General features: G+C 40.0%; 2 protein-coding genes across 4 annotated transcripts; one reads left to right on the top strand and one right to left on the bottom strand.

Annotated features, from left to right (window-relative positions):
* The first annotated feature begins 13 nt into the window (after window positions 1-13).
* Window positions 14-5,684, top strand: trim59 (tripartite motif containing 59). 2 transcript variants are annotated; one of them, XM_085379661.1, is made up of 5 exons: window positions 14-315; window positions 3,052-3,356; window positions 3,460-3,681; window positions 3,773-3,982; window positions 4,166-5,684. In XM_085379661.1, the coding sequence occupies exons 2-5, from the start codon at window positions 3,102-3,104 to the stop codon at window positions 4,766-4,768; spliced, it is 1,290 nt and encodes a 429-aa protein (XP_085235787.1). In that variant the 5' UTR covers window positions 14-315; window positions 3,052-3,101; the 3' UTR covers window positions 4,769-5,684. The 2 variants fall into 2 exon arrangements, with proteins under 2 accessions (XP_085235787.1, XP_085235789.1); XM_085379663.1 differs by lacking the exon at window positions 14-315 and adding an exon at window positions 894-973.
* A 575-nt stretch (window positions 5,685-6,259) lies between these two features.
* Window positions 6,260-25,811, bottom strand: smc4 (structural maintenance of chromosomes 4). Of its 2 annotated transcripts, none has more exons than XM_085379659.1 (24): window positions 25,547-25,811; window positions 24,136-24,287; window positions 22,944-23,134; window positions 22,216-22,407; window positions 21,014-21,190; window positions 18,848-19,012; window positions 18,334-18,461; window positions 17,948-18,088; window positions 17,288-17,438; window positions 15,274-15,438; window positions 14,963-15,196; window positions 14,676-14,861; window positions 14,425-14,586; window positions 14,046-14,271; window positions 13,844-13,920; window positions 13,136-13,288; window positions 12,843-12,969; window positions 12,381-12,570; window positions 9,137-9,281; window positions 8,724-8,897; window positions 8,270-8,452; window positions 7,769-8,001; window positions 6,641-6,824; window positions 6,260-6,522 (listed from the first exon to the last, which is right to left on the bottom strand). In XM_085379659.1, exons 2-24 carry the CDS (start codon window positions 24,275-24,277, stop codon window positions 6,358-6,360), a joined length of 3,891 nt encoding a protein of 1,296 aa, XP_085235785.1. In that variant the 5' UTR covers window positions 24,278-24,287; window positions 25,547-25,811; the 3' UTR covers window positions 6,260-6,357. The 2 variants fall into 2 exon arrangements, with proteins under 2 accessions (XP_085235785.1, XP_085235784.1); XM_085379658.1 differs by having other exon boundaries at window positions 25,637-25,810.
* Window positions 25,812-25,965: the final 154 nt, after the last annotated feature.

The following is a 25,965-nucleotide window of genomic DNA, read 5'->3' on the forward strand; positions in this document are numbered from 1 at the left end:
GCACCTTCTGCTCGTGCGTGGTACGGAAATAGCGGCGCCTCTGGGTGCTTTCGGAAAAATGGATGACCGTGAAAAGGGGTTTTAAAAAATGCATAATTGCGAAAAAAATAGCTACCGCTTATAGTTATTTATTTGGGTTTTTTTACTCGCAGTCTTTACTATACGAGCATGCGCTCTAGAAGTCTAGCGCCTTTTCCCGTTTTCTTTCTTTCATCGCTAACAGGATTTGCGGGAGTGCACGTGAACGCAACACGCGTAGGAGCTGACAGGAAGTGAAAGCTCTGTTGTTGGACAGACGCTTTCTCCCAGCTGACGGTGAGTTTGGTCTTGTTTTTGTTTTGTTTCTTTTGAACAGGAGATTTCTACACGAAAAGTGGTGCTTAAGTTGTTAAAGTTGGTGGGGTTTCTTCTTTTTACGTCAAAACTAGAATCAGCAGATGAGGAAAACTGCTATTAAAGTAGTGACCGCAACTGCTGTGTGGCTAGCACAGTTAAAAAGTTGAAAACATTCGGGTAAAGAGCACATTTTAATAATGTACACTGTTTTTAACGTGTTACTACTTTTTCCACACACATTAAGAATGTAAAATATGACGCATGAGTGAAAACTGAACTGTAGCAGTCTCTGCCGCTACTTTACACCTCGGTGTAGATGGGTTTTAAAGTAATGCTTTTGGATGTACACTTCCATACGTGGAGGAGACCACGTTTGGCTTGATGCCGATTCGCCGCGGGCAGCTGGACATCGGTCACCTGTTTGAATCTGGGCGCCAAATTGGCCCCAGTCAGACTCCGTGTATGGATCAGGTTATGTAGGGGACAGATGAACAGCGTGTCCTCACAACAAACTCTCTCTCTCGCTGTGTGTGTGTGTTGGACTGGGTGGGTGCTGGCACAGGGCCTCCTATTGTCGCTGCGGTCCTGGCTGTAACAGGAGGAGAGAGCACACGAACACTACAATATAACCGATCCGGTAATAAGAGCTGAGCCCTTTTTTGGCTGTTCTCATGTTTTTCAGTGAATGATCAGCTCTTTCTCACATTGGTTAGATTTGAACGTGTTTATAGGATAAGTATACACCCAGATTACTTTATCAGGTAATCTGAGGCACTCTAACACAATGTTCAACTTTTTTTTTTTTTTTTTTTTTTTTTAATGTCAATAAATTATTTAACACTAAGACTGTAGTTAGGACTGTTTTATTAACCTGTGTCATCTCCAGTGACACTGCAGCAGTGTGGCAAACCCTTCTCAGTGATCTGAAAATGCATTCTGAGCTAGATCTTCAGGTAAAGGTTTTGGCTGGTTGCCTTTAGACCCACCAATAAAGGAATTGTCCCTAACCAGAGTGTTTTCATAGGTATTCTTATGAAATGCTAGCAGGGGAGACTGTTAGTATCAGTGCTGAGCTATCAGGCGAGGTAATAATGCCTTTTTAATATGATAGCCTAACTAAGGATCAATATGGGCGCTAAGAGAAGAACTGTGGGACTGTATCAGGGGGTCAGGAGTGGCATAGAAGTATGTGAGGTGTGTGGTAGGAGTGGCAGATGGCTTCAAAGTGGAGGTGGGATTATGTCCAGGATCTGCTCTGAGCCCCTTCTTGTTTGCAGTGGTGATGGTCAGGCTGACAGATCTCTGTGGATTGTGATGTTTGCAGACAACATTGTGATCTGTAGTGGGAGCATGGAGCAGGTAAGACAACCTCGGTGGAGGTGTTCTCTGGATAGAAGAAGAACGCAAGATATAACATGCGTATGAATGAGAGCTAGACAGGTGTAACAGTGAAGGTGGATGAGTTTACATACCTGGAATCAACCATCTAAAGTAACAGACTGTACAAAAGAGGTGGAGATGAGCGTTTGGTTGATGTTACGATGATATAGCAATGAGAATGAAAGGAAAAGTTTATGAGATGGTAGTGAGACCTGCTGTGATGGTTTGGAGACAGTGGCAGTGATTAAAAAGACAGCATTTGGAGGTGGCAGAGCTGAATATCCTCAGATTTTCATTACGAGGCACAGGATTAGAGATGAGCATATTTGTCACACTTGCATTTTTCAGATCATCAAACACATTTTCACATTTTAATATTAGACAAATATAACAAAGGTAAATGCAAAATGCAGTTTTTAAATAATGATTTCATTGATTAAGAGAGGAAAGGTTATCCAAACCTGCCTGGTCCTGTGTGAAAACCGAATTGCCCCTCTTGTTAAATCATGGATTAACTGTGATTAACCACATAGTTTGGAAAGCTATATTCAGTTTCACTAAACACACTCAGGCCTGATTACAGGCAGACTTGTTGAATCAAGAAATCCCGTAAAATTGAACATGAATGACGAAGTGAAGCAGACTAAAAGATCTCAAAAAGCAACACATGCCAAGAGCTAAAGAAACACCTGGGATACAAAGTCACTGACATATATCAGTCTAGAGTCAAAGGTTACAAAGCCATTTCTAGGGCTTTGGGACTCCAGCAAACCACAATGAGAGCCATTATCCACAACCCGGAACAGCGGTGAAGCTTCCCAGGAGTGACTGGCCTACCAAAATTACTCCGAGACCTCATCAACGACTCATCCAAGAGGTCACAAAAGAACCCAGAACAACATTAACAACATCTGTTCGTGACCTCAAGCTCTGAAGTGCACTTGGGTTCTGCAGCAGGACAATGATCCAAATCACACCAGCAATTTCACCTCTGAATGGCTAAAGAAAGGCAAAAATAAGGACTTTGAAGTGGCCTAGTCAAAGTCCTGAGCTGATTCCGATTTTCAAACGATTCATTCTCAAAATCCCTCCAATGTTGCTGAATTACAATAATTCTGCAAAGAAAAGTGGGCAGAAATTCCTCCACACCTGACACACCAGTTCTTGCTGGTAAAGGAGGCCCAACCAGTTATTCGGTTTTTCACACCAGCCTTGTAGGTTAATAACTCGATCCTCACAATAGATTTCAGTTTAAGTCTAAATTAAGCCCCATATTCACTAACACTTCATTTATTTCTCTAAACATGTGCAACAACTGTTTTTATATCCTGCCAGATTTCCTCTCCCCAAACCCTCACCCCTCCACCTGAGCGCCAGTCTCCATCATGGACAACCTAGAGGAGGACCTGACGTGCTCAGTGTGCTACTCTCTGTTCTCCGACCCACGAGTCCTGCCCTGTTCACACACTTTCTGCAAGACCTGCCTGGACAACCTCCTCCAGGTGTCGACTAACTACTCCATCTGGCGTCCGCTCCGCCTGCCGCTAAAATGCCCCAACTGTCGCAGTGTGGTGGAGCTGCCCCCTGCGGGTGTAGATGCTCTGCCCACCAACGTGTCTCTGCGGGCTATTGTCGAGAAAGTAGGAAAGAGTGACTGAGATGAAGTGTAACATGCAGTCAGAGCTTTTCTCTCTGTTTGTCTTCATTGGTCTCACATCTGTTTTGCCTGTGTGCCGTCCTCAGTATCAGATGGACAGTGAGCCGCGACCACCTTCCTGTCCGGAGCACCACAGGCAGCCTCTGAATATGTACTGTATCCAGGACCGGCAGCTAATCTGCGGGCTGTGCCTGACGGTGGGGCAGCACCACGGCCATCCCGTAGACGACCTGCAGGCAGCTTTTATCCGAGAAAAACTGACGCCGTCACAGCTTCTGAAAAGGCTCTCTGAGGAGAGATGGGCACAGGTGGAGATGACTCTCAATTTTGCAACACTCAAAAGTTCCCCAGTTATTAAAGTTTAGTTTACATGTAAATGAATCTTCTCTCCTCTGCCAGGTGTGTGAGCTGGGGGAACAGCTGGAGCAGGAGAAGGCCTGCTGTGAGGGTGTGGTGAGGCAGGACCGACAGGAAGTCAACCAGTTTTTTCAAACACTGGAGGTGGTGCTGGCCGGGAAGAGGCAAGCCTGCCTGGACGCTCTAGATAAAGCTGGAGCTGAGGTGTCGCGCGCGTATGACCCTCTCATCCACCAAGTAAAGGAGCTACAGGTGTGTACATACACCAGAACTATAAAACCAGTCATCAGACAGAATTATTTAATCTAAAATAAATCTGGAAAGCAGAAGCAGAAAAGGTTTGTTATTTTTAGTCAGTTTTTTTCCAATCATATTATTTTCTGTTTTTGCTCCTGTGGCATGAACCTGAACCAATAACAGTCCTGTTTCCTGCAGGAAGAACAGCTGGATCTGGTGTCCTTGGGTTCGTCAGTAGAGGATGAAGACTCGCCCCTGGTCTTCTTGGAGAAGGTGCATTTGTTCAGAGAGCGGGTGGAGGAGTTCATTAAAACCCCTCTGCCCTCTGTGATGACCCTGTCCGTCACTCCGCGGGCAGCAGAGTACCTCCAGCAGCACTGGCCTGTCGTGACCATTGGGAGCTTGGAGGAGGCACCTGTTCCTAAGGTGCGCTGCTGTGCCAGATGTGGCGGTGCTGGGAGTGAAGCTGGAGGGGGTCGCTCCAGCAGAGGGGTTCAGGACGTGTGGGGTGAGCTACAACCTACTACGTCGGTGGTGCTGCTGGGGCTGCTGCTGCTGCTGGCGGTGCTGTGGGTGAACCCGGTCGGAGGGGCGTCACTCGGCTTCTCCCTCATGTCTCGGCTCAGCCACTTGGTCCACAGCCTGAGCAGCGAACTCATCACCTGCGTGTGGGACACAGTGGGGAGGGCATATACCGCGGCGGGGGTGGCTGTAGATAGATGGAGTTCACAGCTCTCTGCGGTGGGTGTTAGGGTGTTTGAGCACCTGGCTGCCTTATTTAAAACTCTGACGTCTCGATAAGAACGGCCAAGCAGGTTCAGAAAACCTTTAAATGTGTTTAGATTTTTTTTTAAGTCTCACTTCCCTGTTAGTGTAGAGACGGAAAGAATCCACCCTAAAACAGTTTGTAAACAGCTGCTACTCGCGATTTTACGTTCCCGTTTTGTTTAACAAAACGAGAGCCACAATGGTGAATTAGATTTTGCTGACGTCTGCACAGCGAGGGTTTGGGACAGTGACCTTTTTCATGAATAGGAAAACTTGAGGTCCTTCTAAACAATAACAAAAAGTCAGCCAATAGATGCAAAGACTGAACAAAAAACATTAAGATTCATTAGAAATGCCTTAACCACAAGTATACCTTTAGTCACACTCAAAAGGTTACATGTATGTATGTATGTATGTATGTTTTCTCTAATGTGATTGTTCTGCACAAACATTTCAAAAGCTTCCTGTAACCTTCTGTAGGTGCACTTTGTGTAGCTTTATATCCTTTTTCCTCTATTATTGTGTTATTGATTTTGCTCTTCTTTGGACGCATGTTACTCTAAATAATGTTCAGAACATCAAACACTAATCCATCTTGAACCGTTTGGTCATTCTCTGTCCAGTCTTGCTATGGGACATTTCAGTAGCTTTTCTGCAGTTTCTATACATGGGACACAAGTGCAGCAGGCTACACGTAGAAGCCCTCACATGGAGCGATTTACAGTGACTGGTGCAGTATGTGAAATTTAGAGCCTGGTGAGTGGAAGCAGACACTCATTGGACCTGAGTTAAAGCCACCACAGATCATGTTGCAGTGATGCCGAGCGCCTCCCTGACTGTGCCTTTAGCCATCATGCCTTCAGCTCGCCTCGCTTAATAGCTTTACAGTAATTCCACCAGGACCAATACATCGTTCCCAGGACAGAGCTTACCTTAAAAAAAAGAAAAACAAAGAGCCCCTAAAATGCTGCCCTGATTTACAGTCAACTTTTAAAAGTTGTTACTTTATTTTACTCAGTTCAGCTCTTTACTGAGTATCCAGCAGATATCTGTGCAGTGATGCAGACTCTGCACAGGCATGATACAAACCAGGATTTTATATGCTGCTGAAATCAGACTGAACTAATATAGTCACACCTGTTGTAGTGTTTGTACTTTTATAAACTTCAGCTCATGTATTGAAAATAAATTTAAATACTTGTGTCGTGCTCAGTTTTTCCAAAGGTGAGATGAAACATTTTGTGCTGCAATGAGAACGATTACTAAGTGAGCTCCCTTTAATGAGCCAGTAGTGTCAAATATATCTGCAGTTTAAGTTGTAAAGGGAAAAGCTTGCTAAGGTATAATCAAACTCCCTACATCGTTGGCTGAACCAGCAAAACTCCAGTATCACTGTAAAGACATTTAACTACACATTTAATATAAAAAGGATTTAATTTTAATAGTACATCTCAGATTTTACACAGACAGCTGCTGTAACAAATGCAAAACATTTGTCAGCACATGAGAAAACTTTCTTTAAAAAAAAAAAAAAAAAAAAATAGCAGCATTTCATCATAAAGAACACAATATTTACATGATGTGTGAAAGGTAAAGTAAAAGAGCAAACAGGGTTCTTGGGTTTAGGCAGTGATGGCGTCGTGCTCTTTAAAGACGATGGTCTTTGGGTTGATTCCCACACTCTTGGTGGTGTTGTTAGTTTTGTAGATGCCGATGAGACGATCAGCGATCTCGAACATGTTGTTCCTCAGGGAAATGATGATGAACTGTGCGTTCTTTGTTTGCTCCTGAAAGAAAAATATATTTCCTTTAGTTTTACACCACCTTGCTGCTTTTTAAAGTACCACTACTACTCAAAAGGGTGAATGTTTGAGGCATTAACAGAATCAACCGCTCCATACTCACATAAATGTAACAGGCCACAATGGAGACGTTCTTGAAATCAAGGGCAGCATCAATCTCGTCCATGAAATAGAGTGGTGTGGGCTTATAGTGGTGTAGCGCAAACACCAGAGCCAAGGAGCTGAGGGTCTTTTCTCCTCCCGACAGGTTAAAGATCTTCTTCCAGCTTTTCTTGGGAGGACGAACACTTTAAAAAAAAAAAAAAAAAGTTTGTTTGTCTAGCAAATGCATCATCACCCAAAAAAAACAAAACAAAAAAATACTCATGTTTCGACTGTGTGAGATCTTAGAAAGACGCTATGTCATTCATCTCCAGAAATTGAACACACTCCATATTTTAATCTGCCTTCATGCACAGCCTGAACCTGCTCTCAGTGCTCGAGCTCACACATTCCAGCAAACGCTGCTTAACACAGTCCAACAGCTGTGTGCAGCTGTAACTGTGCTATTTTAAACTTCATGAGTAAAAGTACATCACATGCTTACACCTGACCATGTGCAGGTCAGGGCATTAGTGATGTGTGTTGTTCAGTACTGTTACTTGTTTTTAACAACAGTATCCTTCATTTGAGTCCCGTAAATGTTAAAAGGAAGATTTGGGATCAGTTTTAATAATAGAAGAAAACAGACGTACACTAAAAGAACAGTTTCACTGTGCTTGGCAGAAAGTTCAGAACATTTTAGGAAGAGGTCAGAGTGACGTAAGAAAAAAAAAAAATCATAAAGCCAGTTCTACAAAATCTGAGGAACATAATTATAATGAAATGAATTAATCTCAGACTTTTAAATGCCAAAAAGATAACAGCATTTGGAAAAAGGCAAATAATAAATTATTTTTATCCCTCTAATGTGAAAGACAAACTAGATCTCTCAAAAGGTCAGAGCTTTTTTTTGTGTTAAAGAATTTAGATTTTTACAATAAGTCTGCCTGAACATTTGTTTAATTCGAAGCAGGTAGGATTTAGTTTGGTTGTTAGTTTATTTGGATTGTTGGGATGTAAACAAGTGTTTGGTTTTTCTATCAGATGTCCTCGACATTAATGAAAAAAACTGAATTGATTCAAAAGCAAGCGATGAAATCTCTGCACTGATGAACCTCACAGTGATCACCTACAGTCACTCATGCTTTACCTGAACATGATGCCCTCAGAGAAGGGGTCCAAACTGTCCACGAGCTCCAGCTCTGCATCACCACCCAGTGTAAGCATCTGGTAGTTTTCCTTCAGCTTGTTTGTGATCATGTTGAATCCAGTCATGAACTCATTGAGGCGCTGTTTGCGCAGGTCCTCGTAGCCACGTTTGAATTTGTCCCTCTCTGTAGTGATCTCATCAAGCTGGGCGACACGCTGCAAGTAAAGCTCCTCCTGAGAACACGAACACGCAGATTGAAATTAAAATTAGGCTGTGAGCTCATTTCCGTTTTGATAAATTCTAAACAGAGCTGCTTAAAATAAAGCTATAAATGGACCAAGAGAGTACCACTAAACATGCTCCACACATTGGCTGAACCAGCATTAGATGAGCCAACAGATCCAGAAAAAACAAAATAAAACAGCAGTATTAACAACAGTCACTGAGTTTCAGCAACAGCGAGTTGTTAGGTAGCAGGCTGCCTGTCACGCCTGTGCATACCTTCTTCTTGTACTCTGCGATGGCCCCGAGGTTGGGCTTCATCTGAGCACACTGGGTCTCTAATGTGATCATCTTGTTGATAATGATGTTGGGATCTGAGATTTCATCGAGTTCAGCCGGAGTGAGCACAGGGAGTTCCTCTGCTGGCTTGTCCTCGATGGTATGAAGGGACAGCTTGGAGGCCTGTGGAATAGAAACAATAGTTTTTACTATTTTACACCATCATCCTGTAGAGCAAGCAAAGATACAAATCAAAGGGCCTCAGATATGATTAAAGCATTCACAATTAGAAAATGAAAAAAAAGTATCAATATAAAACAAAGTGGGTCTGATATCACTGGACTATTTTTGTCCCTTGCTTTAAGTTTGCTGAGTAAATCTTCATTAATGTTATTGTTACAAGAATAAAACTATAGTAGTACATCAATTCACAGCAACACCTTTCCTCTCCCACCTCTTTCTGCCAGTGTTTGATTTTGTTATTTTGTTCGGTAATGGTGGCCTCGATCTGCTCGATGCGGAGCCGGACGCCTAGGGACTCCTCCTGCAGAGCGTGCTCCTGCTGCTGCAGCGCCTTTATCTCCTTCAGCACCCCCTGATACTGCTCCTGCACATCTGGCAATGCAGCCTGGAAGAAACAGAAAAAAAAAAACAACTAACATCAGCCCTTCACACGTTAATTTTTTTTTCTTACAAAGTGCAAGTGGGACAGCAAGGTTTTAAAACAACTTGCTAAAAATGTAAAATCCTTCTGAGAAAAAAAAATCAGTGCAAAAAAAAAAAAAACACAAAAAAAACAAACAAACAAACTTTTTTTTCCTCCTGTGAAGAAATATAAAACAACCAAAGTGGATGAAAAGTTCCAACCTCAGCCTCCTGACAGTCTTTCATGATCTCTCCAGCCTCGTCTTCCAGTTTCTTCAGCTGTTCTGTGAGTTCAGCTATTGACTTCTCATTCTCCTCCAGCTCACGCTGCACACAAGCCACACTCTCCTCAAACTTCTTCAGGTTGCTACAGAGGAAACGGCAACAGTCAGAGTTGGTGACAGACACATGATATTAGAAAGATTACTGCTGATGATCAGTAGTGGATCAAAAACATTACAGAATGACTGCTGAAGAGCTAATATATGTGTCTACACAAGGATCTTACTCTAACCCAGGCCATCATCCTGCCTGCACAGGAGGCCAGCTGTAAATTGAGCAATGTTATAGCAGCAGCTTCATCCGTCTACACTGGATGCGTTAAGACAACTGAAGTAAAGGTCAGCGCCATTCTGGGAACAATTCAAAGCCTGAAACACAACTGAACGTATGTGCATATAAATATCAAACAAATCAAATAAATCGTGAAGCACAAAAAACAAACAAAAAACACCCCACTGAGTACACAAACTGACACAACCAAAGTAATTTAACATTTTATCCACATCATCTCTCTCCTTATCAGTTTGTCGTCAACAGTATTTTAAAAAAACTTAATAAAAAAAATTGTGTATTATAGGGCTGCCACAAACGATTATTTTGATAGTCGACTAGTCACCGATTATTTTTGCGATTAGTCGACTAATCAGATCATCATCCATTAGACGTAAAACTACAGCTTATTGCACCAGCAGCATCTGCTCTTATATAACTATCATTAGCTTACAGCTTTAAGTGTTTAAGGTCTGTGCTAACTAAAAATAAAGACAAGATGATAGTTTATTAAATTTTAATGAAATTTGCAGATTGTTTCGGTGAAGTTTAATAAACTCCTTGCTATCTAAAATATAACAGGACACTGGAGTATATTCTGGAGCATCTCACACTTCTGATAATCAGCTGTCTGCTTGACGTTTATTCAGCTGTGTAAAAACTATAACTTTAATCTCAGACAAACTGATTTACTCAGGAACAAATAAAATACTAAAAAAAAAAAAGCCAAACAATAACATTTTAAGTTATCTAAGTGACTCATATATATTTAACCTGAGTAGCGAAAGACGGCGGTGGGTTTGAAAACGATTTGCGGGGAGTCCGGTGTTCTCACAGCGCTAGTGAGCCTAGCCCCCGGCTCGCTAACGAGCTAGTGGGTAACAGATGTCTCCGAAAACGTCGGAGCGCTTTTGAAAATATGTGGTGTCCTGATAAACTGAGCCGATATTTGAGGTTTACACAGCTACATTCTCGCCTGAAAATATGTTAAACGTTTATTTTGTGACCCAGAAAGAATAATAAGAGTAACATTAAAACTAACTAGCTGCCGCCATTGTTGGAAACTGCGCTGGGCCGCGCTATGAATTCTGGGACACAGCTGCTTCTTCTTCTTCTTCTTCTTCTTCTTCTTCTTCGGGGTTTAACGGTAGCTGACATCCTTGTACATGCAATGCTGCCATCTTCTGTTTCAGTCCGTTATTACACTCTTAAATCCTGCCACTTATTCCTGCGTCTTTTGTGATCGTACAAAGTTTCAAACGACGCGTCGACTATTAAATCAGTCGTCGACGATTTTGATAGTCGACGTAATCGTGACTAGTCGACAAATCGTGGCAGCCCTAGTGTATTAGTTATTGTCTGGTAATGAACTACTGTCAGACAAAACACTTGTCTGACAACTCGTTTTAAAAGGCAAATATATATCCCAGGTGTCCTACCTGACTATTCTTTTTGTGCCGTGAGGGTTAAAAAAAAAAAAAAAAAAAAAAAAAGAACAAAAGTGATTTGACACGGCTCATAAATACTACTTGTTAAAACAAAAGTAATCCCTGCACTGCTGCACTCTGAGGCCGTCATTCACATTAATATGGCGCGTCTGTACAGTCAAATCTCATACTTTGCATATTACAGAGTGAAATTCAAGGTTAGAAACTTGGCTCGGATCTTAGAATAAAATCTACTGTGGTTAGATGCAGTGCTACCCAAACACAGATTCACTTAAACTGCAGTCACAACGGCTTCTAAAAGATTAAAATCTCTTTCATACACAAAGTGTGTAACTGTGGTGGTAGGTTCATTTGTCTAAGTAAATGTTTTTGGCTTTCAGACCTGCTTCCGTGTGTCAGTTCATAAGCTCCCACTTTGTTCGTAATCGACTCAACAGCTTGTCATGCCAGACAAACCACATCACACACAGACCAAGTGTGTGTTTTTGCTACAGCGCGCTGCCAGGCTGTCCTGCCTACATGATCAATCTTAATGTTCCAGCCACAGACACCAAAGACTAGACACCCAACACACTCACCACTGCCACAACACTGATTAATTCAAAGAAACCAATGACAACAACAGGAGACAGGAATTTAGTGACAGAAACCCAATGCTACTTACATGTGATATTAGTATTGAATAGTCGTAAGAAAAAAAGAACAAAGGAAAAACAAACAGTATAGGGTGTCCCCTCTTTAGATAAAAGGGAGAGATACCTGCTCTTTCATTACAAAATAAACTACTCTGAGAAAAAAAACAAAAAAAAAAAAAAACAAACAAACATTCCCCAGTCTCTCAGAAGGAGCTGATTCAATACAAAAACTTCCATGAAGCCATGCAAAAAAACAAAACAAAAACACTTTTATACTATGAAAGTTACGCAGCGTAACTTTCATAGTCCATCAGGCGGCATTTTGGTAAAATTTTGGTGGCAGCCTTCAGCCCCCAAAATGTCATGTGGCCATCTGTGGTACTTATGAAGTCACAGAGGCTCAAAAAGTGCCAAAATTTCAACCCATTCCTGTGTATTCTGCACACTCCTAACTCTGAAAATTTTCACTATTTATTATAATAATGTTTCTGTAAAAATAAATAAATAAATAAATAAATAAAACCACCTGATTTTGAGGGGCTTGGGTGGGAGGTACTGAATGACTTTTCATGGAATCAACCATCTGTCCAGCTGCATGGATAATTCAGAATATTCCTGCATATTGTAATATTACTGAGGGGCATGATACCAGGTACAGATAACTTATGTTCTTTGTATAATTTAGGTATTTAACCTGTTATGTACGAGCAGAGACTCATACACATGTCAGAATTATAAATAACAGGCTTCACAGTGATTTCACCAGTAGCCACTCGTCTACGATCAGTGGATGCACATGTAAATGAGTTTAAACAAGCATAATTTCCTCACCGGCCAGCTGTCTTTATGGCCACTTGGGCTTTGGTTATGGTAGAGGAGCACTCATCTAGCTCCTTGTTGATCTTGTCAAGCTTGTCCTGCTGAGCTTTAAGCTTGTGGCTGTTGATGTCTACAATCAGATTGTGGAGCCTTTTCACCTCATTTTCCACCTTCCCAGCCTTACTGGATGCTGCCTCGTAGTCTGATTGAACAAAAAGGAACAGCATATAGGAGAAAAACAAAAAACAAGACAAAGATATTTGTATTAATAGATTTAGAAGGATTCAAGAATTAAATTCATGTATACACAAAAGCTAATCTGGTTATTAAGAGCAATAATGTGACAAGATTTTTTTAAAACAAAATTACACTACCAAGTGATTATATATTTTTTTAAACATCTCAAGAGAGTGAACATTACCATATTTAAATGATTAACAACAGTATTTCTCTTTAGTGTTTACAGGACATTACCTTGTTTGAAGGCCTCCAGGCTCTTTTCCATCTGTTTCTGTTTGGCCTTGTCTGGGGCAGCTGCCAGCACATTGGCTTCAAGTTCCTTGATCTGAAGTTTCAAGTGAGTCTCTTGGTCAGCTAAACTCTGAGAGAAGCAAAGAAAAAGAAATAATTCAGATTTGCAAACAAAAAATGTTTTAATCAGTCAAAACTGTCCTATTTGATGGCTTACTAATAGCAGGGGTTATTAATTAGATCAAAAACACAGCCAAATGAGTGTGAGAGGAGCAGAATGAATGAAAATTATGTACAGTCATGCTGTTGGTGTATTTTTCCAAGGTGTTCTTCATGTCCCGGAGCTGTGGCCGCAGGCGCTGGATGTTCTCTTCTAGCTGCAGCTTTCTCTCTTGGCATCCCTGCAGCTTCGACACTTTCTCATTTAGCTTGCTCTCCATGCGGTCAAGCTGCAGAAAACAAATGAAAATCATCATGTCCTATACACAAATGCCTAGCTGTGATTATGTTTTCTACTATCCATCACTCCTGGGAAACGTGTATAAAGTAAAATCTCATGGCAAGAATTATTATTTTAAAAGTTCACATCACTCATGTGGATTAAGGAATAGTTATTCACTCTGAAAGGAGACCTTTCAGAGTGAATAACTAAGAACTCCAAGCTCCTGTCTTGAAGTTTTGGTTTGCAATAAACACTAAACAGACAGTCCGACAGATACAGTAGTCTGGTGACTAAAAATGGACTCAAAGATAATGTTTCACTTTAATGACCAGTTAGTTCGAAACCAAGAGAGAGTTTCACACACTTTTAAATGTTTATTGAATTCTCACATTGCATTTTGTGGTGCCCATTATTATTGATACTTGTGCAACTAGTACTGAGAAGCTTAGGCACCATCTGCTCTCATAGTCCAGATGTATCTGTGGACCATTTGGTTGCAGAGGCAAAGATCATGTATGTGTATGCTATGTTCAATTAAAATACAAGTTGTATTAAACATTACCTCCACCTGGGAGACTTCAGTGCCAATAGAAGAGCCCATTCTGCCCTTCATGACTCTTCCTCCTCCAGTCATGGTTCCTGTGAAACATTGGAAAATTATTCAAGCTTTTTAAAAAATTTAACCAAATGATCTAATTGAGAGGGTCATAAGTATATATATTTTTTATTGCGAGCAAGATAGACAGAAAAGATAAATCACCCACCCGCCATCTCTATTATCTCTCCCTTCAGGGTGACCACTCTCCAGCGTTTGTCTTTTTGGTAGGCTATCCTTGTGGCCTGCTCCAAGTTTTGGGCCACCAGCGTGTCCCTCAGGGCAAAGTAGAAAGCTGGTCGCACACTGTCATCGTTCACTCGCACCATGTCAAAAAGACGAGGGCTGTCTTCTGGGGTGCGAATGGAAGCCATGCTCTTCTCCCATACTTTCATCTGTGCAAAGGAAGTTTAGATGAATGAGAAGGAGCAGCAAGATATGGAGGCCATCTGAAGGCACAATATTTCACAAAAAATATAACTAAAGTCGTTAAGACTTAAAAAATTATATTTCGCCTGACTGAAGTTCTTTAAATCCTTCATATTTACCTTGTCAAGACCAATGAAGGTAGCAACCCCAATGTTCTGTTCTTTTAGGAATGTGACGCATTTCTGAGCTGTGTCAATGGTATCAACTACAATGTTGTCTAGAGCACCACAGCTAGATGAAATGGCCACATCATACTTCTCATCTATGGCTCCCAGATCTCCCTACAGGCATAAATATATTTAGAATCATTAATCAATAGAAACAAGCGAAGGAAAGTTGTTGAGTTCTGCAATTTTTGTATTTTCTTTACCAATCGTCCATAGATGCCGGGGATTCTGCCACTTTTCTTCTGCTGCATGAGGGCATCCAGGACTTTTCCACGACTGCGGTTCGAGGACAGGGAGCTCTTGGCTTCATCTACTTTCTGCCTCAATTCCCTCACCACCTCCCTTGTCTCATTATCAGTCTTCATCAGTTGCTCCAACTCTTCCTCATCCTGCAGAGAAACAGAAGGCAAAAACTCAAAACACATGATGGCTGTAACACAAATTATCCACAAAATGTTATCTAACTGACAGTGCTGATGTTTGGTTCTACCTTCTTTAGCTCCCGTTCTCTTTCAGGTATTTTGACCTCCAGGTCTTTGATGGCGGCACGGCGCTCCCGCAGTGTGTCAGAGGTCGTCTGCAGTGTCTGCTTGGCTGTGTTGAGCTGTGTCAGAGCTGTGTTGTGGCGGCTAAGGTAGATGTCAAGCTCCGACTGAGCGAGGTCCATACGAGAACGGGTCTCATTTACAGCCTTGTTGAGCTCCATGAGCTCCTTTTCTTTTTTCTGGATTATACAAGAAGATTGTTTTAAAAACAAAGTTTCAGTGAGCACACAACAAAAACCATGATGTATACAGATACCTCTTTGTCCTGCTGCAAGCCGCTGGTCTCTTCCTTCAAACTCTCCATCACATCTTTAAGTTTTTCTTCTTCTTTCACCTTCTGCTGCTCCAGTTCTTCTTTGCGAGCTGTTGCCTCAGAGATGGCCTTTTCACTGCTGGCTGGTATACCACGCACTTCCTCCAGCTGAAAGATGAGCCAGACAGGACAATGTGCAAAAGCATATGAAATGTGTCCAACTCCAAAATCTAAGCAACAGTTGCTAGATTCCCTCCCTCCAGGTTAACTTGACAACATCAGTAGTAAACACTTCTACCACCCACCGAGAAACAGCCGTTTACTTCCTAAATTAGAAAAGATGAAACAAGAGAAGAGTGTGGGAGATAGGAGGTGCAAGTTTGTTGTTTTGGGTTTTTTGACAGCGACAGTTACAAAGAAACTGTGCTACGCATCCAGACACAGGCCAAAACACACAACTGTAATCAACTATAAACACATATTCAGGACTGAGCAAGCTCTGGTTAAGACTGGCACAACAATCTGCCACTTGGCAGGGCTGAAACAAGCCAAGGAGTGGTGCGTGTGTATAGTCTATGTTTTGTAGGGTTAACTGCGGGTGAAATGTGAATGTAGCTGCTGGGAGCGTTACACAAGCCAGGCCATAGTTGACTACCATACAGCAGAACACTGCTCCCCAGAGGTCTGCCTGCCTCTGCCCAGCTCCCCCTCTGACCAAGATGTTTCCAGAGCACAGCCATTGTAGGTGGAGCAGATTGGCTTTTAGAGCAGAGGTAAATGAGAATATTCTGACAGTCATGAGACAACTCTTGGTTACTGTTAAAAAAAAAAACAAAAAACTCTTAAGTTCGTGTTTAAGCGACAAAAAAACGTGAGTCTAAGAGACAGGACGACCGAGAACTGTGAAACAGAGCACACACACTATCAACTTGTGCTACTTCACAGCCCCCTAGTGGCTACTTTAAGACAGCTAGCCCTTCCGGACTCATATAGGGCTTTATTTTTTTCCTGTGAATAATGTCAGTTAATTTATAAAAATACAGAAACTTGACTTTACCCAAAGAAAGAAGACACACACACACACACACACACACACACACACACACACACACACACACACACACACATACATATATATAAAATTAAAGCAAAGCCCCTATACACACTTGGATACAAAATTATCTTTCAGTATCATATGGCATTTGTGCTTCAGACTAAAAATGTGTCAGCAACATTCAAACACTTGTGTACTAAGTTTCAATATAGAAAGTTTTGCTTTGTGTTGCTATGGCTGTCATACATCCTCTGCCAGCAGTCAGACCTCACTTTGTTCTGTTCACACAAATATGTATCATCCTTAAAAGATGACAGAAAAAAAACAAAAAAGAAACCAAAAAAAAAAAAAACCCATAAAAATAAAAGAAATTATTAAAATATACAAACTAAGGCTAGTTTTATATTTTGCATTTAGTATGATTGGTAATCACTCTGTAAGCCCAAGTTTAAAACAACACTGCTGACAACTGTAAAACATGAAGCCGTGTGTACTCGGTGGAAAACTTCTCAGCCTACAAATGATTTTAGTAAATGAAACACTGAACAAAAATGCTAAAATGTAGTTTCTGTCATATATTTATTTTAAGTAAGTTGCTGTAAAAGGGTTACAAACATTTTTTTCCTCTCTCTGCTTCAAAACTGTAGCCATGGTGTTTATTGACAAGCAAAAGAAAATTTATTTTTAGTGCCCACGTTTCTGTCTTGGCCTTCATACAAATTAAATACAGTAACTCATAGGGTAACCATGCCACTGGTTACTTTGTGTAACCTTGTATTTGCAGATGGATTTGTATGCTAAATATCAATTAAATAAAAAAAAGGGACAAAACTACACCATACTGACAGATTGTGTGTCTGTACCTCTGAATCACATGTGAATGCCCACTGTGATTATCAGAGTGGCTCTAATTACTCTGAAACAATTGTGTAAAACTTGTCTGCAATTTAAAGTCCAACACACCTTTTCTTTGTCCTTCTCCAGCTGCTTCTGCAGTTTCTTGTTTTTGCTCTTTGAGTGTTTAATCTTCTCACGCACTTCAACATCCTGCAAATCCAGCTGGGTGAACTTCTCCTTCTGGGTTTCAATGTACTTGTTGAGCTTATTTTGTTTCCTGGTGGAGGAATAGCTTTTTTACTGGGTACATTCAAGTCCATCTACTGAAATATTATATAAACTGAAAAAATATACAAAATACATACATTAAGCGCATGTATATGTATGTATGTATGTATGTATGTATGTATGTATGTATGTATATAAAAAATACAGTATACTTATTATTAATGTTCTTCCAGTTTTCAGTTCCTGCACATTATTTTAGAGATGATTTGTCAGTTTAAAAATTATCTATGGTCACCAACCCAAAAATTATGAGAATTATTGCATATATAAATTTCAAGCACATACGCTTCTTTGTGTAAACATTTTTGTGTGTGTAAATAAATTAGACCCATGTTTGTTACACTTGATACACCTTCCAGATAAGAGATGCTTAAGCAACCAAGAAAAATAAATAAATAAAACAAACAAATACAAAATGTTACTAAGTCATAAAAAAACTGAGTAATGTGGTAAAAGTTATATTGGTTAACAGAAGGAGAAGAAATGCAAATGCCTCACTTTTCCACATTTTTGAGTTCTTGGTTCATTTTCTCCATCTCTTCTGATAACTTGGCATTTTTCTCAGTGAGCTCCTTTGTGTCCTCCGAGATCTTTTGCTTTTCCTGCTCTTTATCAACCACACGTTTCTGCAGATCATGACTAATGACAAAGAGAAAACAGAGAGAGGGAGAAGGAAAAAAAGAGGGGAAAAAAGTCTGATAAAACTTTATCATTTACATGGAAAGCAAAAGACTATGATGTTTGACAGCAGAGAAGCATGCCCAGCTGTTCTTTTGAGTATTTGAAATGGAGAAGTCTTTTCTGTACAACTGCTGGGTCTGCATTTTTATATTATTGATGAAATTTTTCCATGTACAAAACAGAGGTGGTATTGGTGTACTCACATGTAATACTGACAGAGCTGACACTTGTGTTTGAAGATGTCATTTTCCAGGGTGAGGAACTCCACAGCTTTATTCTTTTCTCCCTCCAAAGCATTCTTCTCTTTTTCCACCATCTTTACTCTGTTTAGCTTAGGTAAACAAAATAACAGTATTTTATGTCTGGTGATAAAACTTAGTTACTTGCATAGTATAAAAAAAATTAAAAAAAATCAAATAACAACTTTAAGAAAAAAAAAAGATAAAAAGCTTGTCAACATGGTAACACAGTACAATCAACAAAAAATAATTTTCAATAAAACCCAATTATTAAATCTACTGTATGCTTCATAGTTTCCTGTCAGTGCATCATTTTCATCTCAGACATGTGTACTGAAAGTACCCCAAAACATACACACACATAAGAAAGCCTCATGAGCCTCAGACTACTGAATAGATGCTCAACAATTGTAGTCCATACACAGGAAGGAAAGTTGGTTAGCTAAACTGTGTGAACAGACAGTATTTGAGTTGTCACCTTCTCTCCCCTCTGCTCATTGAGTAGCTCAATGCGGCGAGCCAGAGTTTGGATGGGTTCCTTGAGACGGCAGGAGCCAATAATGTCCTCCAGGTACTCCAGCATGCCCTCATCATGCTCTGTCTGACCTTTAGGCTTCATCATGGCAATCTGCTCCACCTCACCCTAGGCAAAGTCCACAACAGCACATTGGCAAAAATACTGCTTGCACCCATTCACAGAAAGCCAAAATGAAAATGGGTAATAATAATAATTTGTAAAAAAATAAAAAAAATCTTATTTTTAAATTATCCACATGTTTAACCATTAGGGTGTGGCCAGCTGAACTTATGGCTCTAAACTTGACTTAACACTAGTTTGCCACACACACACACACACACACACACACATACACAAATCCTGTGCAAAATAATAATAATAATTTTTTAAGTTACAAATCATGAGTATTTTTTTACTACCTTTACTCAAAGAAGCTGAAAACAAAGAGTGTAATTAAAATTCAACTACTTAACTGACTAAAAAAATAAAATAAAAAATAAAAACAGATGAAATCTGTTAAATGATTAATTTCTGTAATCACATGCTTAACACGCTTCAGAAATACTAGTGCTAAAATAAAAACATTGCCTCACAGCAATCACCGCACATTAAAAGATGCAAAATTTATCATATCCAAATTTAAGGTGGTTGAAAAACAAATGCTGGTGTAAACATGCAAATTCTGATTTCGGGTAACTACACCAGTTACATTTTCACATTACTGTACATGTACTACTTGGCCCAAAGTTAGGGACAACTCTACAGTATAATTATATTTGTCAGAACATGTGTTCATTTTTATTTATTTATCTTAAATAGGCTGGCTAGAAAAATATTGCCAGGTAAGAAATTTCAAGTCAAACAAAAAATAGATCTAGTTGTAGTAAAAACAAACCAAGTCTCAAATTGGGCTTTTATTTATGTCTAGGGTGGGGAAAAAAGCAGCTCATATATTACTTTTTATGTATGAAAGAAAGGAGAAGCCAGTTAGAGGAAGGAGGGGGAAATCCCACGTCATCCTCTGCTCTGACCAGTGCACAAAATAGACAGCTTTCCCTTTGCCAGAGGCCTGGAAAAGTGACCTTGGAAAACAAACTCAAGCCTCTTCCCATAGTCATGCAGCCATATCACTGACAAGAGACATAGGAGTGTAGAAATGGACATGCACACATAAATACAAAAATATCGAGCAGAGCAGGTTTAAGTGTTCACCTGAAACTATCCCATTAAAAAAAAAAACTTAATGGATAAATAAAACTGCGAAAACAATTTTTTTTTTTAAATCAGCTATTCTGCTTTACTCAGTTGTAATCCTACATGTCTCTGAGTTCATCAGTAACAACAGGCAATAATAATAAGAAGAGAAGTAGAAGTATAACAAGTGAAATGATTTAAAAGTCAGAGCAACACAGAGCTAAATAAAATATAAATAAAAACGTAAAATTATGCAAATAAAATAATAAAAAAATATTCAGGACTGCATTCCATTCACAGTTGAGGTAAATTGAAATAAATACATTAAAAAAACTAAACAAACAACATGTTGAACCAATAATAAAGCCATGGTAATGAAGGGTGTTTGATCCAGCCACACTGAAGCAGCACTGCTAATATTGGGGTTGGGGTCTATTCTCACACGCCAATATTTACGTGCTGCTAAAGCGTGGCAGGTACATGGGAAAGGGAGGGCGGGGGCTAACCTGTCCCCACTGGTGGGTCAGCCTCAAAGATTCCCCCCACAAGAAAATCTTAGTGACTTATCCAACTACAGCCACTCACATGCCGGTCCAAGTGTGGATAAAACTGTATCTTTTCCTTAAAATCCTAAAGCAGCAAATTATGGTTCGCACCTTTTCCACATTGTTTCAAACCATGATGCGCTGCTATAGTAGTCTAAGGGCTGGCAGAGGGCACATCTATTTTCCAAATCCAGTGCAACAGGTTATTCCCAAAGACAGTCATGGTTTAAGTTATATGAAACACTTTGACTCAAAGTGGACTAAGACATGGGTAGAGAACAGAGAGCAGGAAATCTTACAAAATGGGATGGTCACAGCAGGGGGAAAAAACTAAACTAAAACAAAAAGCAAAGCTAGAACTGGAAGAGGAAATTGCATAAAAAATTACCTGTAAGATCAGAAATCTGTTGTGGTCTAGGTCAATACCATGGCTTCGCAGTAAGGCACCCACTTCTTTGAATGTGGCTTTCTTGCCATTGATATGGTAGGCTGAGGAATTGTCTTTGTTGGCAGTCCTGGAAACGTAGAACTTGCTGTTGGGGATGACTTCGTAGTCATCTCCTTGCTGATGGGGGAGGGGCAGAGGACAGAGAGCAGCTTAGAAGAGCAGTTAAGAAGAAATTCAAACAGCTCCACACAGCAAATTGCAATATTTATAACATTTATAACACTAACAAATACATTAGGATGGCTAGGGCAAAAAACACACTACATTAAAAACAAAATAAGAAAAAATGGCTTCTTTAAAAAGTATATAAAGCTGGCCAGAGTAACATGCAAATACACCCTATACATACTGGAGTGTATAGAGTGCAACATATGAAGAGAATTAAAACAGTTTATTAGATAAAATAATGACAGTGAAAATACAGCATAAAACAGAAAATTAAGTACTTTTAGAAGAAAGTTTAAAACTTTTTGTTTATACTACTTCTGATTTTTTGTTTTTGTTTTAGATAATAGTTTAAAGCTGATATAGCACACAAAATTTGACCATCAGTTTAAAAACTTGATTTAAATTTACTTGGAGCTAATGAAGCAAAGAGAAAGGCTCAGACACATTTATGAGTACACAAGGCAAAACACTTTCTCACACCCCCTGTGGCAGATCAAATATAGAAACGTGTTTAATTCTTTGAACTACAGTTCAGTCGTTTTTCAATGTAATCTGTCATCTTATCCACCCTACTGAAGTTCTCTCTCAATACAAAAGCCACTTTTTTTTTTTTTTACTTTTCACAGTACAGTTAAATGAGTAGAGGCTAATTACTGAACTGCAATTAAAAAAAAAATATTTAAAAATAGAGGGATCAACTCTAGCACAATATGAACTGACTATGGCATGTGTGGGTGTTAGCTGTAACTTTCATGTCTGATTTGAGTCTTTGTTTAGTCACTGTTGTGATCACTATGCAGCAATATTATACAGAGAACAGAAAAAAAAATATTTTTTTAATTCAACAAACACCACTATCCTTCAGAAAATATTTCTTCTCATCTTTCTGCATTTGGGCTACCCATTTATTAATTCAGAGTGAGTGCAGCATGCATATGTGTGACAGAGAGATAGATATATATACACATATATACCTTATCAATAATCTTTTGAAAGTGCACCTCCACAGTACAGCTTTGCACATCTTTGTGTTGATCAGAGCTGTGAATCAGCACTGAGAGCTTTTTCGACCTGATCTTTTGAGCTCTGTATCCAAACACAAAGAGCATTGAGTCTATCACATTGGACTTCCCACTTCCATTTGGACCAATGATGCAGGAAAAGCGCTAAGAAAAAGGTAGAGAAAATAGAAAAAAATAAAATAAAATCAATAATGTAAAAACAGAGTATATCCTGTAGAGTTAAACAGTAACATTTTATTTCAGCAAGACTGCAAATTTGAATGTATTCCATGGGAGTGTAGTTAAAGTTGTTTTTAACATAGATAAATTATTTAGTAACAAAGAAACAGGAAAAGGTATGAAGAGAAAGTTTACAGAAACTCATAATTTTCAAGAGAAGTTAGCACCCCACTAGATCACTACCTCTTGTGAGATACTCACTAAATCAAAATGGAGTCTGACTTTTTCCACTTTGATTTTATTTAAGGCAATGATGCTAAAATATAGCAGAATAAATTATTCTGTGACATGTTCTCTTTTCTACTACACGAGGCAAAAATCTATGGGTTTTTATCATATGAAATTAAACGGGAAAAAAATAAATTAAGAGTGGGATACACAACAAGTGATGTTAAATCTGTGACACATCAGAAGAGTATTTCCCAGGCAGGGATTACATGTGTAACCATGTTTGGTCGTACCTTGTGAAAAGGCCCCAGAATCTGCTCGCCTGCATATGATTTAAAGTTTCGATTAACTAAATGTGTTATCATCAGGCGAGGGGCGCCCGGTTCATTGGTCATTGCTGGGGGCGGAGGTGGAGGGATGCTACCGACAATCTCCTCCAAACTTCTATTATCAACGGTCTCGGTACCTTCCCCGTGAGACGAATCTGTGGCACACAAAAAGTACAACTTTTATTCTTCTGTTCGAGTCGTTTCAGGTGGGGGGGGAGACAGTTGTACGTGGGGGAGGGGTAGAGAAGCATACTCGCGCACGCACACACACAAAAAAAAAACAAAACAAACAAACAAAACACACGCACCAAGTTACAAGAGCAGTCAAAGTACGACTCCAGAAAGAAAAGTTGACAGGCGTTATTTTCCTTTGTTCTGCAAACAAGAGCCAACCCCAAAAAAGAAAGAGACCATGGCCGCTTATGAACGAACCCACATTATAATCCAAACGCTCTCCACCAGAAGCGTTTGTACGTACTCAGATGCGCCACATTGTCGATGACAAATAACTAAAGTGGAAATCTCAGCCATCAGCGTCACATTTTCACTCATGCCTGTCTGTGCTCAAACAGAAACAGGAAAACTGGTGTTTTGTGATAATAATGTGTAACGCAGAAACGATTATGTTGCCATCACACAAAGCCACAACGACCTGTCCAAAATCTATTGTGCTCACATAAGCATAAACAAGCCAAGATGTCGATGTTTGTCAATTAAAACCTCGCAGCCAGACACTCAGTGAAGCATTTCAACATATTCTACAAAATACAGACATCACCCACTGCTTATGTGCATCTTATAGGGTTCGCATACAAATCAGTAAATATCAAGCTTACAAGAATTAAGTCAAACACCGCTCTGATCTACTACACAAAGCACCTCATTTTTCGAAATAAATTACCTCGTCTGCTGAGAAGATTCGGGGAAGAAGTACACTCGGCGTTATCAAAATCATCTCCAAAATCATTTTATTGATGACTGGCACTTTAGTCAAAAATATATCAGCCATTCTAACTCCGTGTTGTTTAAGCAAGAAGAGAAAAAAAAGCTTTACAGCTGTGCCAATTGGCCCCTACCAATACAGCAATACACGCAAAGGCTTTGACTGAACAACTTATTTAGATTCACAGACACCAAAACACCCTTTGTTACTTGCCAGTTTTCGGCGGTGCCTCCTCTTGGCCATTGGAGTTAGTTTCTTGAGGGGGTACATCTAGCTCGTCTTCGGAGTCAGACTGCGACCCTTTCCCTCTTGGCTTGGCGGAGGCAGTTGAGCTCTTTGCAGTTTTAGATGGCATGACTTGAAATCTGAAGGGGTCATTGGTAAAAAGGGAATATCCATGAGTGGTTTTTGTGCCTGTCAATCTCTCAACTCCACTTTTAGTCGGTTACACGCAGCTTCTCTGTCAGCCTCTAATCATTACCACAGTCAGATCCTATTGACGCCCAGCTAACTGTTAATCGGTATATTTTGCATATCTTAACATTGCTGTTACAACAATGAGTCCAGCATAACACGAGTTACTCCTGCTGAAAACGTTAAAATGAGATAGCACCAATCCGATGACTGCACAGAATCATAATCTATTTCAAGTTTAAAATTAAGCATCATTTGTCTTTAAAATAATTAAAATAATAATCCCATCCTTTCACAGAACAATTCTAGTAGACATCTATATCACGCATTTTATTTTGCCTCGCGAACCTAGGCGGTAAATAACGCAGCAAAAATAAGGTTAACGTCACAGCAAGTGAAAAACGACTCAGTTAATGTGCAAATAGCCTAATTATTTTCCTCCTTAGCTCTCTTATCCTAGCCTGCGTTACACAGCCGCTGCTAATGTGGCTGAAGTTGGTGGTGAAGACCCAACGTCCTAAATTGATCGAGGTTTCAAACCGACACTAATATTAACTTTCATCCCCACAACGTTTTTGTTGGGGCGGAGGCGTAGACGAGCCAACCTAACTCGCTAGGTAATTGGTACGCACATTCAAACAACTAATGCAACGTTACCCGTGTTAGCATAACGTTATAATTACATTCACGTTTGCCAAATAAGTAACTTGGCAATGGCAGCGCAAACTCTGCCACGCTGTTTTTACTTGCTAACGTTACCGTTAAGTTAGCTGTACTACTACTACTTCTGCTAAGTGATTGGCTAACTATATGAAATGAAATATCGCTGCGACGCTAAAGCTAACATAGTGGCTAACTTAAACTATAAAAGGTATGAGTTGCTGGGCTCTATAAAGTCAAATGCAGTGTCGGCATAAACGTAACGCAAATCCTATCCAACGTCAACGTGTTATCTGATATGAAAGAAGTTGTTAACCCTAGTATTAAAGTTAAACGAGTAAATACATTAGAGCCCGCCGGTTATGAGCTATTTGCAATGCGAGCATTACTTTAACGAGTCGGAAATGTCGCTATTAGGAGTGAGTGTCACTGTGGGTTTAATATAAGTTAAGACGAAACGTGATTAGGTCTCATTATTTCTCTTAGAATGTGTAATAATGGTCTGCTCGCTTTCAATCAGAAGCTAACGTTAAACCTTAGTTTAACTTGCCGTTACTGTTAAGTCCCTCTTCAAACGTAATACATTTCAGCAAGTAGACGGAACCCAGTCGTTACTTTCCGCTAAAATACTTCCATGTACCTTCCACAGTATAACCACGATCTGTCAAGAGTCTTCCTTTCAGACCACAGTCGCTATTACGCAAAAAATAATCGTCAATCCAAAGTTTGGCAAATATAATCCAAAAAATTTACTCCCGTGTCACTCCGACTCGCTCTCCTTAGTTGACAACTCAAACTTGTAAATGGCGCCTAAACCTCGCTGTCGAACCAAATTCGTTACAAACTGACGCAAGGCACCATGGAACGTTCAAAGGGCGGGGGTGGGGGGACGAAATTCAAAAAAGGGGACGAAGCCAACTCCGTCTCACTCCAAACAAACCGCATTCACATGACTATAAAGAACAAACG

The sequence above is a fragment of the Rhamphochromis longiceps genome, linkage group LG14 (genome assembly GCF_057381845.1).
Source record: "Rhamphochromis longiceps isolate RC_006_pf linkage group LG14, R_longiceps_female_GT1.1, whole genome shotgun sequence".
Taxonomy (NCBI): Eukaryota; Metazoa; Chordata; class Actinopteri; order Cichliformes; family Cichlidae; genus Rhamphochromis; species Rhamphochromis longiceps.

What these genes read in the sequence shown, in the direction of transcription:
- trim59 (XM_085379661.1), top strand. Translation starts at nt 3,102, where the DNA reads ATGGACAACCTAGAGGAGGACCTGACGTGCTCAGTGTGCTACTCTCTG. An exon ending in TGCGGGCTATTGTCGAGAAA is followed by an intron (nt 3,357 to 3,459) that starts GTAGGAAAGAGT and finishes TGCCGTCCTCAG; the next exon opens with TATCAGATGGACAGTGAGCC. An exon ending in CTGAGGAGAGATGGGCACAG is followed by an intron (nt 3,682 to 3,772) that starts GTGGAGATGACT and finishes CTCCTCTGCCAG; the next exon opens with GTGTGTGAGCTGGGGGAACA.
- smc4 (XM_085379659.1), bottom strand. Translation starts at nt 24,277, where the DNA reads ATGCCATCTAAAACTGCAAAGAGCTCAACTGCCTCCGCCAAGCCAAGA. An exon ending in ATGAGCAGAGGGGAGAGAAG is followed by an intron (nt 18,462 to 18,847) that starts GTGACAACTCAA and finishes TGTTTACCTAAG; the next exon opens with CTAAACAGAGTAAAGATGGT. An exon ending in GAACTCAAAAATGTGGAAAA is followed by an intron (nt 17,439 to 17,947) that starts GTGAGGCATTTG and finishes TTCCTCCACCAG; the next exon opens with GAAACAAAATAAGCTCAACA.